The 12,335-nt window shown below is 45.2% G+C and overlaps 1 protein-coding gene across 5 annotated transcripts in view; it reads left to right on the top strand.

The window, feature by feature from the left end:
• Positions 1-12,335, top strand: part of chd5 (chromodomain helicase DNA binding protein 5) — a 46,825-nt gene that overhangs the window by 26,428 nt on the left and 8,062 nt on the right. For 3 of the 5 annotated variants that reach the window (XM_088617104.1, XM_088617105.1, XM_088617106.1), the window contains exons 17-33: positions 135-256; positions 1,033-1,206; positions 2,053-2,194; positions 2,527-2,658; positions 2,793-2,910; positions 3,553-3,677; positions 4,037-4,283; positions 5,073-5,245; positions 5,744-5,918; positions 6,626-6,712; positions 7,223-7,311; positions 7,838-7,971; positions 8,408-8,552; positions 9,030-9,189; positions 9,841-9,920; positions 10,406-10,544; positions 12,050-12,139. In XM_088617104.1, the coding sequence (XP_088473230.1) occupies positions 135-256; positions 1,033-1,206; positions 2,053-2,194; positions 2,527-2,658; positions 2,793-2,910; positions 3,553-3,677; positions 4,037-4,283; positions 5,073-5,245; positions 5,744-5,918; positions 6,626-6,712; positions 7,223-7,311; positions 7,838-7,971; positions 8,408-8,552; positions 9,030-9,189; positions 9,841-9,920; positions 10,406-10,544; positions 12,050-12,139 (2,332 nt within the window). The remainder of the gene's footprint in view (positions 1-134; positions 257-1,032; positions 1,207-2,052; positions 2,195-2,526; positions 2,659-2,792; positions 2,911-3,552; positions 3,678-4,036; positions 4,284-5,072; positions 5,246-5,743; positions 5,919-6,625; positions 6,713-7,222; positions 7,312-7,837; positions 7,972-8,407; positions 8,553-9,029; positions 9,190-9,840; positions 9,921-10,405; positions 10,545-12,049; positions 12,140-12,335) is intronic. The other 2 variants (XM_088617107.1, XM_088617108.1) reach the window with 2 other exon arrangements.

The raw sequence follows: 12,335 nt of genomic DNA on the forward strand, positions 1-12,335 counted from the left end.
TGTAATTAAACATAGTTCAACTTGACACTGCATTCTGTCAAGTTCAGCTAGTTTCAGAGCCACTGTCTCCAAGTGTCTTGCAGGTAGCCTTGCTTGCTGAGTTAAGCAGCGTAGTATTTCACTATATCCCACAGTTTTTTCGAGTTCTTAATGGCTACAAGATCTACTACAAGCTGCTGCTGACAGGAACCCCTCTACAGAACAACTTGGAAGAGCTGTTTCACCTGCTCAACTTCCTCACCCCAGAGCGCTTCAAGTAAGGCTATGGTTATCTTTCTTTTTACTGGTGACCATGCCTTTTCTGATCCTGCTCCATTGTTATGGAATGCCTTTCTTCTGAATCTTCGAGAGACAAATGATTCTATTTAAATATAAACTCAAAACACACCTTTTTAATGGGGCATCTGTTTGTCCTGCAATCTAATCTGTATGTTCTTGTTTACTTTTTCTTTCACTTTTTATTGTACTTTTTTTGTCCTTTTCTTTATCACTATGTACATGGGTTTGGAAAGGCACTTTATAAATAAAGGTTATTAGTCTTAAAGAGAAAAGACTACCAGTGGAGCTGGACCAGAATCCTCAAAGGTAGTTAAAAAAACAGTGGTACCAATAGAGAAACATGAACCGAAGGTCACAAAGGTCAGTACATGGAAGTGCATTTCAATTTCAGAATAGGGGGCACTTCTTAACACAAAGGATTATGGGAGTATACAAGAAGCTATCCATGCTTTTTGTTAAAACTAAAACCCTGGCTTCTTGAAAGATACTGCTGGATTAAATCGTTATATCAATGGACAACTAAGTACCAGGCAGGCTAGAAGGGTCAAATGGTTTGCTTTCTTTTATACCCTTTCTTATGTTCTCATGTTCTTATGTTCTTAACACGACAAGCATCATGTGTTGTTAGCTGTGATCGTCTTGCAGTAGCTTCCTGGATAGCTGATCTGATTTGCCAGTCAGCTGTTTTTTGACATTGAATCTGACATGTCCAGTGTCTTTAGCTTGTCACATACCGTACCTGTGTCCGCACAGTAACCTGGAAGGTTTCCTGGAGGAGTTTGCTGACATCTCCAAGGAAGACCAGATCAAGAAGCTCCACGATCTGCTGGGGCCTCACATGCTGCGCCGGCTGAAGGCGGATGTCTTCAAGAACATGCCAGCCAAGACAGAGCTGATCGTCAGGGTGGAGCTCAGCCCCATGCAGAAGTGAGTGACCACATGTTCACATCCGGGGCGTCTCTGCCAGTGCCGTTCTGTTTCTGAATGTATAAAGGGGACCTAAACGTGTACATTTGAGTTGCTGTATGATGAAAAAGAGTTGCAAAGCTACATTCCTGTTTCCGAAGTATGAAGCAGCTTGACATTAGCTTGAATATCCTTTGTTTGCTCTCCAAATGAGCTACATCGGCCAAATAGCCACATCTCACTTGTAACTCCTATTATGTATTAAGTGTCTTTGTGAATTAGTTTTACTTGACAACTGACACAATTTTTTAATCAATTGATTTTTAATATAAATGAACAATTTGGAAGATAGCCCAGATAGCTCCATGGGCTTCTGCCACGGGCTAAACCATTGCCTTATAAGCAGAAATGCTTCCAGGAGCACAGGCTCAAATCCCACTTCTAGCTTTCTAAAACAATCACAGAAGTTTGGGGCAGCATGGTGGCACAGTGGTCGGCATTGCAATGCCGAGACCCTGGGTTCGATTCTGGGGTGCTATCCACATAGCGTTTGGATGTTCTCCCCGTGTTTGTGCGGTTTCCTCCGTGTGCTACGGTTTCCTCCCGCAGTCCAGAGACAAACTGGTAGGTTAACTGGTTTCTGGGAAAATTGTGGCTGGTGTGAATGTGTGCGTGTTTGTGCCTGTGATTGGCGTCCCATCCAGGGTGTATCCTGCCTCGTGCCGGTTGCTTGCCTGAATAGGCTCCAGCTCCCCCACGACCCTGAATTGGATGAAACGGTTAGAAATGGGATGGACAGATTCGTGCATGCTCTGTCCTGCAGCTGCACCTTTTAAGCCAGACCCTCTCTGACCCTGTGACCTGCAGGAAATACTACAAGTTCATCCTGACACGGAACTTTGAGGCACTGAACTCGAAGGGGGGCGGAAACCAGGTGTCTCTGCTGAACATCATGATGGACCTGAAGAAGTGCTGCAACCACCCCTACCTGTTCCCTGTGGCAGCTGTGGTACGGCACACCCGAGCACCGCAGCTGACCGGTGAAAGTCACGTGCTGCACTTGACCACACCCCTGTTCTTACTTGGTCACGCTCATTTATCGTGGTTGCAACAGCAAGGTGCTTCATCTAATGGTGAAGTTACCGACTTCTGCCAGTCCCACTGCAAACCTCTATCAACGTATAGCTTCTTTGGTGTTGTTTTCTGACACTGTTAATATAGTGGTGGGCTCAGCTGGACTGAGGTTCTATTAGAAATACGTATTTAAATCACCTGTCTTAACCCTTGATTCATAGCGATATGATATGGTTTGAACCAAGTATATGCTGTCTGTGCCTGCAGGAGGCTCCGGTGCTGCCCAATGGCTCATATGATGGCAATCTGTTAGTGAAGTCCTCTGGCAAACTGACTCTTCTGCAGAAGATGCTGAAGAAATTGAAAGATGGAGGACACAGAGTGCTCATCTTCTCCCAGGTCAGTGTATTTTTCAGTGCACGTAGTGCAGATCTGTTTTGCTGTCTCTCTTGCATCTCGTGGCAGACTAGGGTGTGTATCCGTGTGAATGTGTGGGTGTTTGTCCTGCGGATTCAGCCTCTATGTGCTTTCAGATGACAAAGATGCTGGACTTGCTGGAGGACTTCCTGGAGTACGAGGGCTACAAGTATGAGCGGATTGATGGGGGGATCACTGGGGGGCTGCGACAGGAGGCCATTGACCGCTTCAACGGTGAGCTTTGTCCTCAGGCTATAGGGCCTTGAGATTGATAGACCCCTAGCTTGACAGTGGAGGAGTAGGTACTGGCTGCCCAGGAAATCAGCATGTAGCAAAGCAAGAAAACAGAGATTGGAGAGATTCCTCCTAGCAAATGATTGGTTTCATGTAGGGTGTGGTGGAGGCAGATGATGAAATTGCAGTTGTGTTTTCAGCAATTTGTTATGATAGACGAGCTATTAGTTGGTTTTGTAAATATCTCTGAATAACAGAATACAAATCTTTTAGTAGTTTGCCAGTTAATTTGTTGTTACTGCAGTAGTTCCTGGCTCTGCAATGAAAAGACCAAGCAGAGTGAATCTGTGAACCAACAGTGTGCAACTAGTGACTTACAAACCCGTCTAAGGACTTGTGTTAATCATATATAGCCAGTTTCCCAGAAGAATGTTCAGTGTACCGGTTTCAGTATATTTCAGAAATGATGTAAAATTCATTTGGATCATCTCACAACAATGTGTTATTTTCAGTGTAATTAAAAGAGTCTGTGTATTATCTCCTTTATGGATGGAAAGGAAACTGTGCTGAGCTCAGTGCAGTACAGCTTTACTCCACATGAGGGCAACATACTCACACTCCTCTTGTTTCCCTCACTTGTAGCTCCGGGGGCTCAGCAGTTTTGCTTCCTGCTGTCAACACGGGCTGGAGGACTGGGAATCAATCTGGCCACGGCGGACACTGTCATCATCTATGACTCTGACTGGAACCCACACAATGACATACAGGTAGAGTCGCCCACAGTCACATGCATGTATGGTGTCTTTTGACAACTGAAAGGCTGGAAAAAGCTCAGAACCAACATAGTCCAAAGACTTACATAAGGGCATATCACATGGATCTCATCCAGATGTAAACATTTGTAACACGAGAGCCTTAGAATGTTATGTTTTTGTGTATAGATTCCTATAGAATATGTTTGTAGGAAGTATAGAAGGTGTGTCTTTAATGCCCTTCAGAGCACGCAGCACTGAGTAAGAGAAACTGTCCAGGTGCTCTCCTGTAGTGGGCTCTCCAGGGAGTCCTGTACTTTATCGACCATCCGTCACCTCAGTAGTGCCCCCCTGTCTTTCTCTGGCTCCCTCAGGCATTCAGCAGGGCCCATCGCATTGGCCAGAACAAGAAGGTCATGATCTACCGCTTCGTGACGCGGGCCTCGGTGGAGGAGCGCATCACCCAGGTGGCCAAACGCAAGATGATGCTGACCCACCTGGTGGTGCGGCCCGGCCTGGGCTCCAAGACAGGGTCCATGTCCAAGCAGGAGCTGGACGACATCCTCAAGTTTGGCACTGAGGAGCTATTCAAGGATGATGTGGAAGGAGCAAGAGCCAATGGTACAATGCCTGTGTGGAGCCGTGCCTTGCTGAAGTGTCCCTTTCCTGACGCAGTGGAATCGGCCACTTAGTCCAAATGCACTTGCTTTGCTATGACATACTGTACAGGCAATTCCCCCCTCACTGCTGTGTTCATGCTTTCCCTGTTTTTCTTCTTTGCATTGCCTCACAAGCATACGATCACTATGTCAAAACTACTTTAATACAGCACATCCATAACAGTACTGAGTCTTTCTGTTTTTGTTATTCTTGCATGTCATATCTCGTTTCCTTTGTACTGGCACTTAATTTAAACATGGTAAGTTACCCAGGACAAGGGCCTTTGCTAAACAAATGATGATATGAACAACATGCAGCCCTTTTCTAGTATACATATCCAAGATATGGTCTACAGTTTTCAAGACATATCCAAAACACTGCATTTTTACTTTTAACAGAGCTAAAGTGGCATCACATCGTGGTTTTGGTCATTTGTGCTGTGCAGCTCATTTCAGTTTTCTGGTACCTCTCAGTGCCTCACCCCACTTGGACATGATGCTTGTGGTATGCATGTCTCCTGTACAGAGCTATCAGAGCACTGTGTCTGTCTTACACAGGCCTGTATTATGTCAATTCAAAAAAGAATATGAATATGTAGTGCAGAAAATGTTGCTGAAATGTAAGTGAGAACACAGTAAACTGCACAGTAATCTGAAACATGCAAAGCAGTGTTGAGATAAGTAATAAGAGCACTCAGAATAGGTGGGTTTGTTGGGGCGGTGACAGAGCTGACTGTGTCCCCCTGTTCAGGTGACAATAAAGACGGAGAGGAGGGCAGTGTGATCCACTATGATGACAATGCCATCTCCAAACTGCTGGACCGCAGCCAGGACGCCACTGACGACACCGAGCTGCAGAACATGAACGAGTACCTGAGCTCCTTTAAGGTGGCGCAGTATGTGGTCAGAGAGGAGGATGGGGAGGTGAGCATTGGTTCGCAACAGTCCATCTTAAACACAGCTTCAAGTGGATGAAATTAACATTAGCTAGTTTTCATTTCCTTTAAGCAATCATCTTGTTTATAAGCTGGAATTTAAAGTCTAGAGACTGAAGAACTGTTTATGGAGCGGAGTGGTCTGCTTAGTCTGGAGCAGAGTTGCATCTATAATTCTTTGCATTTAAGGAATCTGTACAAGATTCCAAAAGAAGTTTTGCTTCACTTGTGAAATTGTTTGCAGTTTAAGTTACTGGAGATCACAGTTTACAAACTAGTAGGGGATTCCAAGAAATGCATTAGGCTTGGTTCCTGATGCCATTGAACTGGTTAAATTACTCATTGCAACAAACTTTGATGACAATGTATGAGCCAATTCCCAGTATCACATATGCTGCACACATGGGATAGAGAACAAGAGTTTTTGCACTACTGGAGCACTTGGAGCCTTGTGTAAACACCCTGGTGCTGCTGTGTGTTTGTCCAGGAGGAGGTTCAGCGTGAGATCATCAAGCAGGAGGAGAACGTGGACCCTGATTACTGGGAGAAGCTGCTGAGGCACCACTATGAGCAGCAACAGGAAGACTTGGCCAGGAATCTGGGCAAGGGCAAGAGGATCCGCAAACAGGTCAACTATAACGACACCTCCCAGGAGGACCAAGGTATAAGTGCACTCCCCTCCACAGGAGAACACAGCCCTGCAGCTAGGGGTTGCAGCTGGACAGTCCGACATGGACAGTCCAACATGCTGCTCATATGTAGTTCACCTTTGTTAGTCTGCACGTGTGACATGGGATGGGTTTTATTTAAGGCAACACACTCCTGTCGATCCCTTGAGATTCAGAGTTCAGACAGCTTTTCTAGATCCCTTTAAATGACCTGCAGCTTAGTACCTGTGGAGAATGGGAGAATCGTTAAGTTTGCCACAAATAACACTCTTTGCCCCAGTTTTAAACTATAAAAGATTTAGAGAAATGCAGTAAAGGTGATCCTAGTCTTGCGGAACCTCAGGCTCCTCAGGAATTTGCTTTCTTTCCAAGGTCTGAAATATTTTTGAAAAAAAAAACAATGACTAGTCATACCCAATAATAACTCCTTGTTATTTAAAAGCGTTATTTAAGTGCTGTAGCACAGAATGAGCAAATGGTATTCAAAGAACAGTGGTCTCTTGACAGTGCAGTACGGATTACCTTTTAGCTTGCCAGGCTACAGTAATCAAAACACCCCAGTGTAAATTGCAGTGAGGGCAGTTGCTCATGCTGCCCCCTAGTGCTCAGCAGGATCAGGGCAGTAGTACTTAAGGACACTGCCTCAGGGTATACTGCAGAAATGATTGCACTGTACTGTTTCTCTCTGATCTGTGGCTCAGAGTGGCAAGATGATCTTTCAGACAATCAGTCCGAGTACTCCGTGGGATCTGAAGACGAGGATGAAGACTTTGAGGAGAGGCCAGAAGGTGGGTGTGTGACAGGGCTGCCCTCACTGGAAGGGGCAGGATGCCAAAAAGTGCTGTATCGCTGTGTCTATTTTAAATCAATTCTTGTAGTGCAGAAATTATTGAAAATATAGAAAAGACCTTTTTTCTATAAGGAGTGTTTTTTGTTGTTTCCATTGCTTTATAATGGGGTGATCTGTAATTGGCTCTGTGTTTTATTAATTTAATCTTCCTTTTACATTCTCACAATGAGTTGATCTTCTTGCTGATGTGATTTAAGCTACGCAGTATATTAAGTATGTGGAACACATAAAGTAATGCTGAAAACAGAGCAAGAATGGTAACTGTAGAACACATGTGGTGCACCTGCACACTGTAGATCAAGATGAGGTCATCATGAGTAAAGGTATATACTGTAAGTAATACAGATACAGACTGGACCCACAGCATGCATTTCTGTGTGGTCATCCTTTTTGTTTTCGCTCGGCGTTTGGCGCGGCTCCTGGTGGTGAGGGCTGTGTTGTTTTGCAGGGGGGCGCCGGCAGTCTCGGAGACAGCTGAAGAGTGACCGCGATAAGCCCCTGCCCCCTCTGCTGGCAAGAGTCGGGGGGAACATCGAGGTAAGAGAGGGGAGGGGAGTGTCACTGCTGGGCCTGCAGGCCAGGAATCAATTCATGTTTATCACGACAGCTCGTTTTAAATGCACTATTAACTTTTTGTGGTAATATTTATCTCTGCTGTCTGCCGTACGCCTTGGACTATAATTCGATGATGTATCCAGTGTATTGATGTATCTGGATGTGTAATGTGCCTATTTTACGGAAGCAACCCGTTCTCAGTTTGTTGCCCGATTTTGAAAAGTACCTGGTCCAGATAGATGTTACCTCCTTGAGGCACTGTGCACACCACAGCCTGATAAAGAGCCTTTCCAATGTGGAGGCTGGGGCTCGGCACAGGCCATCTCTGTCTGGTCTGTCATATCTGTGGATTTGATAATAGTCTGCTGGACTTCTAACTGGAGCCCTCCCTCCCACCTCCAGTCAAAACACTATGCTCCTGATAAGTGTTTTTTTTTAATTCTTCCTAAGCATCTTTGTTGTACTTGGTGAGTTTTGTGACTGCTGCTGCCTGGTTGATTGCTGGCAGGTGCTGGGGTTCAATGCCCGACAGCGAAAGGCCTTCCTCAACGCCATCATGCGCTGGGGAATGCCCCCCCAGGACGCCTTCAACTCCCACTGGCTGGTGCGAGACCTGCGTGGGAAGAGTGAGAAGGAATTCAGGTATACCTCCACTACGGCTGCTTTCTAAAAGGGACACTCCTGTCACCTGAAATGAACAGCGCCTGTGCGGAATGTGTTGATGAATGTGGTCCTGTAGGTAGATCTCATAGAATGTTTTTATTCAGTTATAGATGATATGCTCTTTCTTTCCTAAGTTAATAGAAGTTTATTTTATTACTTTATTAGACTTGCACAGTCACAATTTGTAAATCCTTCCCTTATTCATTTATTTTTTTTTGCAGGTTTTTAAAATTTGCCCGTTTGCATGTGCTCCCAGAATGTTTTACAGATTTGAACTTGACCCATGACGGTGATGCTGCTGTTGTTGGCTGTGCATTTTGTATCTGCTGATCCCTCACTCTCTCTTCCTGCTTCTCTCCCTGTTCTCCCCCCACCACCTCTCCCTTCCTCCCTGTTTCTTCCCTGTCTCTCCCAGAGCGTACGTGTCCCTGTTCATGCGTCACCTGTGTGAGCCGGGGGCCGATGGCGCGGAGACCTTTGCGGATGGGGTCCCCAGGGAGGGCCTGTCCCGCCAGCATGTCCTCACCAGGATTGGAGTCATGTCCCTAGTTCGCAAGAAGGTACCCTCTGTCTTACACTCTCCACCTTCATAACCGGGTTTCACACATCGTCATCTGACTGCAACTGCAGTTTCCACGAAACAACTGGAAAGCGGAGCAATAAATACATGCATATGCCAAGTTTGCAAATGGGAAATGTAATTAAACCACAGACATGCACAACACACATTGGCAAAGCACAACATACTGTAGCATAAACATTAATGCAATAAAAACATTAATGTTTATTAATGGCAATAAAAGTGCTCATCTCTCATCTTGGCTACACAACCCAACACTGAATTCAACCCGTTCGACTTTGATGGTTTAACATGGCCCAGCGAAGCTACTCCAGTAATTGTCTTTTATAGTGGAGACTTTTAATCCATAACATGAAGAAAAAGGGTTAGAGAGAAAGAAGAGGAAGAGCTGAAGAGAGATGGAAAGAGGAGAGACGCTGCAGTCCAGTGGTGTACCTGTGGTTCTGTGTGTCTGCAGGTGCAGGAGTTTGAGCACATCAATGGGAAGTACAGCACTCCGGACCTGGTGCCTGAGGGCATTGAGGTGAAGAAGCTGAGTGAGAGCCTGTCCTCTGACCCCAACACCCCTGTGCCCGCCAGCCCTGCTGCTACCCAGCCTGGCACCCCTGTACCCACTGGTAAGAGCCCAGACTGATGCACTCTCAGCACAGACAGCAACATTGAAAGGTATTTTAAAAAAGGGCTTAGGCTCAAAATCACGTGCAGTAGCATTAGGTTCACGCAGAGCTCTGTAAATAAATGCTCTGATCTATAGCTTGTTTGAATTAGTCATATAAATATGTTGATTTCAGTAGCTCCGCCAAGTTTAATTTACAAGAAAACAAGCAGACAATTTGAAAGTTGCCTTGCTAAGGAACTGACAGCGCTGGATGAAGATCAGAGCTGTCACAACTCCGTCGTGCGAGGAATGAACCAGGGAGCTGCTGAGAGGGTGCAGTCAGGGAGAAGTGAGAAATGCAAGAAAAGATGCTCTCAGAGTTGTGGGCAGCCAGGGAATATTTAAACACAGGAGAGTGGAAGTGTAAGATAACAATTTGACGACTTCTTGAACTTCTGTTAAATAACACCATTTATTGATTTTAAAATGTTTGGCATAGTATCCTTAAGAATTTCACTATGACAAAGCTATTGGCAGATCTTCCTCAAAATCATCTTTGCTAGGGTTGTGCAGTTAGTCCTGCTTTCCAGAGGATAGCAGGGAGCTCAGCAGACGACTCCTGTGTGTTGTAGTGTCTGACAGCCAGCGTGTTGTTGTTGTTGTCCTGCAGAAAAGATGGAGTCTGTTCCAGGGCCTCCTGAGGACAAAGAGTCGACGGAGCAGGAGAACAAGAAAGCCGCTGAGTCTGAGGTCAGTGTCAGGTCTGTCCACCTGCCAAAGGGGAGAGTGTGTCTGTCTGTTTCAATGCAAGCGCAGTATTACTCTCTCAGCAGAATCTCATTCCAAGCAGACACATCCTTTATGGAAAAAGAGGATTTGTGCTACTAATCCTAAGTGTGTAGAGAATTAAGATCTCTGTATCTGCTTGTTATAGAAGTGTAGAAGAAAAGTCAAATTCAGATCACTGTCAATTTATGCTCGGAGGTGACTACAGCACTTACTGCTTTACAGTCCAGAGTCTAGTCAGGATTTGGAATTACTTAGCCTACAGCAAATCAGCTTTGGACAAATTATTTTTTCCTAGATTTCCTACAATTTGCTGGAAAAGGGATTATGGCCAGTGTCAGAGAAGATGTACACTGCTCACTGCTGCCACTTGCTGGCAGCCCGCATGGCCTGAGCAGTTATTCACAGCCCATAGAGTTGTGGGAGACATTGACACCTGTGTCTGGCAGGTTCCTTCTAGCACCGAATCCTCCCCCAGCGCAGAGAAGCCCCCCGACAGCGAGGAGCCCAAGGGTGGGGGTGGTGATGAGCGGCCTGCAGCAGACAGCGAGAAGGCAGACCCAACAGTGGAGCAGGCAGCACCCAAGGGTGAGGAGGAACTAAGCCCCTTTTTGGAGGCAGATAGGTCAATGCAGAAGGTGAAGATACCAGTGCATCTACAATCATCATTAGAATTTGTTGGACAAATCAGTACATAGAACATACAGAATTAACACTGCAATATGTTTAGGTTTCTTAAAAAGTGCAGTTTATTTAAATTGTGGAAATGTAGCACATTAAGGTAAAATGATATGCAGGATTTGGAAAAATAAATTCCCTGTGGTTTCGTTCTGGGTCTATTTACCACTTATTTATTGAAGAAAAACAGATAAAACATTATCCGACATGTTTCAGCTACGAAGGCCATCATCAGAGTTTGAAAAAAAATCAGATCAGCCCTTTTTAAACCTAGCTGGTTTAAACACACTGATAAAAGTTCAGTAAATTGAGAGGATTTTAGAATTAGGTGTTTAACCTTATATCTTACTATGCATATGTTTGCATTGAAAGCTGTCCACAGGAAAGAGGGGCTGGATTATAAGAAACTCATGCACCATGAATCATTTGAGATACAAGTTGAATACAATAACAGCAAAGAGTTTAGTCCTGGATCTGGGGTGCTACCTGCATGGAGTTTCTGTGTTCTCCCATTTTCATGTAGGTGAACTCCCACAGTGGGAAAATTGCCCCTAGGTGTGGGGTTGTACATGTTTGTGTTTGTGTGGGCCCTGTAATGACCTGGGGTCCTGTGCACTATGTACCTGTCCCTTGCTCAGATAGGCATCAGCTCTCTGCCACCCTGAATCGGAAGAAGCAGTTAAAAAATGGATGCAACTGAATGATTTTGGGCCTGACACACTAGGAATCAAAGCTGAGTCTGGCATGAAGACCTTCAAAAGGGCTGTGGAATTAAATAAAAGGGAAACTTGTTCCTTTTCTTTACATCTCTATCCAATTGTAGTGTTATTGATTATCCATAAAGAAAACAAAATAAAAATTAAATTGAAATTTATTTCCCATACTTTTAGGGAGCAGTGTTACCACATTGTAGCCTGAACTGCTCAGATCTCGGAAGCTTAGCAAGACGGCCTGGTTAGTACAGGCGTGAGAAATGTCCAAGGAAAACAAGTGGAGGGAGCCCCTGTAGGGGGAGCTCTTCCCTCTGGGCCAGAATTTCCAAACAAGCAAGATTCCCAGTGTGGTGACCAGGAATGCTGTACAGTAGGAGATGTCATCCTGCTGATGAGATTGAAAACTGAGGAAACAATTACTCGTCTTCTAATGATTCTGTGGCACCTTTTGAAATAGCAAGGGGGGAAACCTGGGTTATAGATTGTGTTGATAACTTAACTTCTCCACCTGATCTGCTGTGTAGACGAGAGAACTGCCCTTCACTGTGAGGCACTTCAGACTTTGCTTTGAGGACCGCTGGGATGAAAAGTGCTGTATGAGTGCACAGAATTATCACTGCGGAAAGGGAGCAAGTCCTGTTTCGGAACAGGGTCCATTTCAGCCTGGAAGTTGTGATTTGCTGCTGCTATGTGTTTTTCCAGGGGATCTGGGTCGAGAGACAGAAAAATTTCCAGACAAGGGGGAGAGTAACCCCGCCCCTGTTAAAGGAGAGGACAAGGAGCTCAAACCGGGTGAGTGCAGGACAGAGAAAGAGGAGGGATGAAGATTTCCAGATAGGGAAAGCTAAATCAGTGACTGTCTCATAACAACAGAGAAAGCAACGAAGATTCAGAGGCTGAAAGAAATAAGGACCGAGATCAGAGATGGAGATTGCTGGCAAAAAGAGCTGTGCAGTAGATGCCGAGATGAGCAGATGGAGGTGACAGA

This window comes from Lepisosteus platostomus, chromosome 23, assembly GCF_059453375.1.
Source record: "Lepisosteus platostomus isolate fLepPlt1 chromosome 23, fLepPlt1.hap1, whole genome shotgun sequence".
In the NCBI taxonomy this organism is placed as follows: Eukaryota; Metazoa; Chordata; class Actinopteri; order Semionotiformes; family Lepisosteidae; genus Lepisosteus; species Lepisosteus platostomus.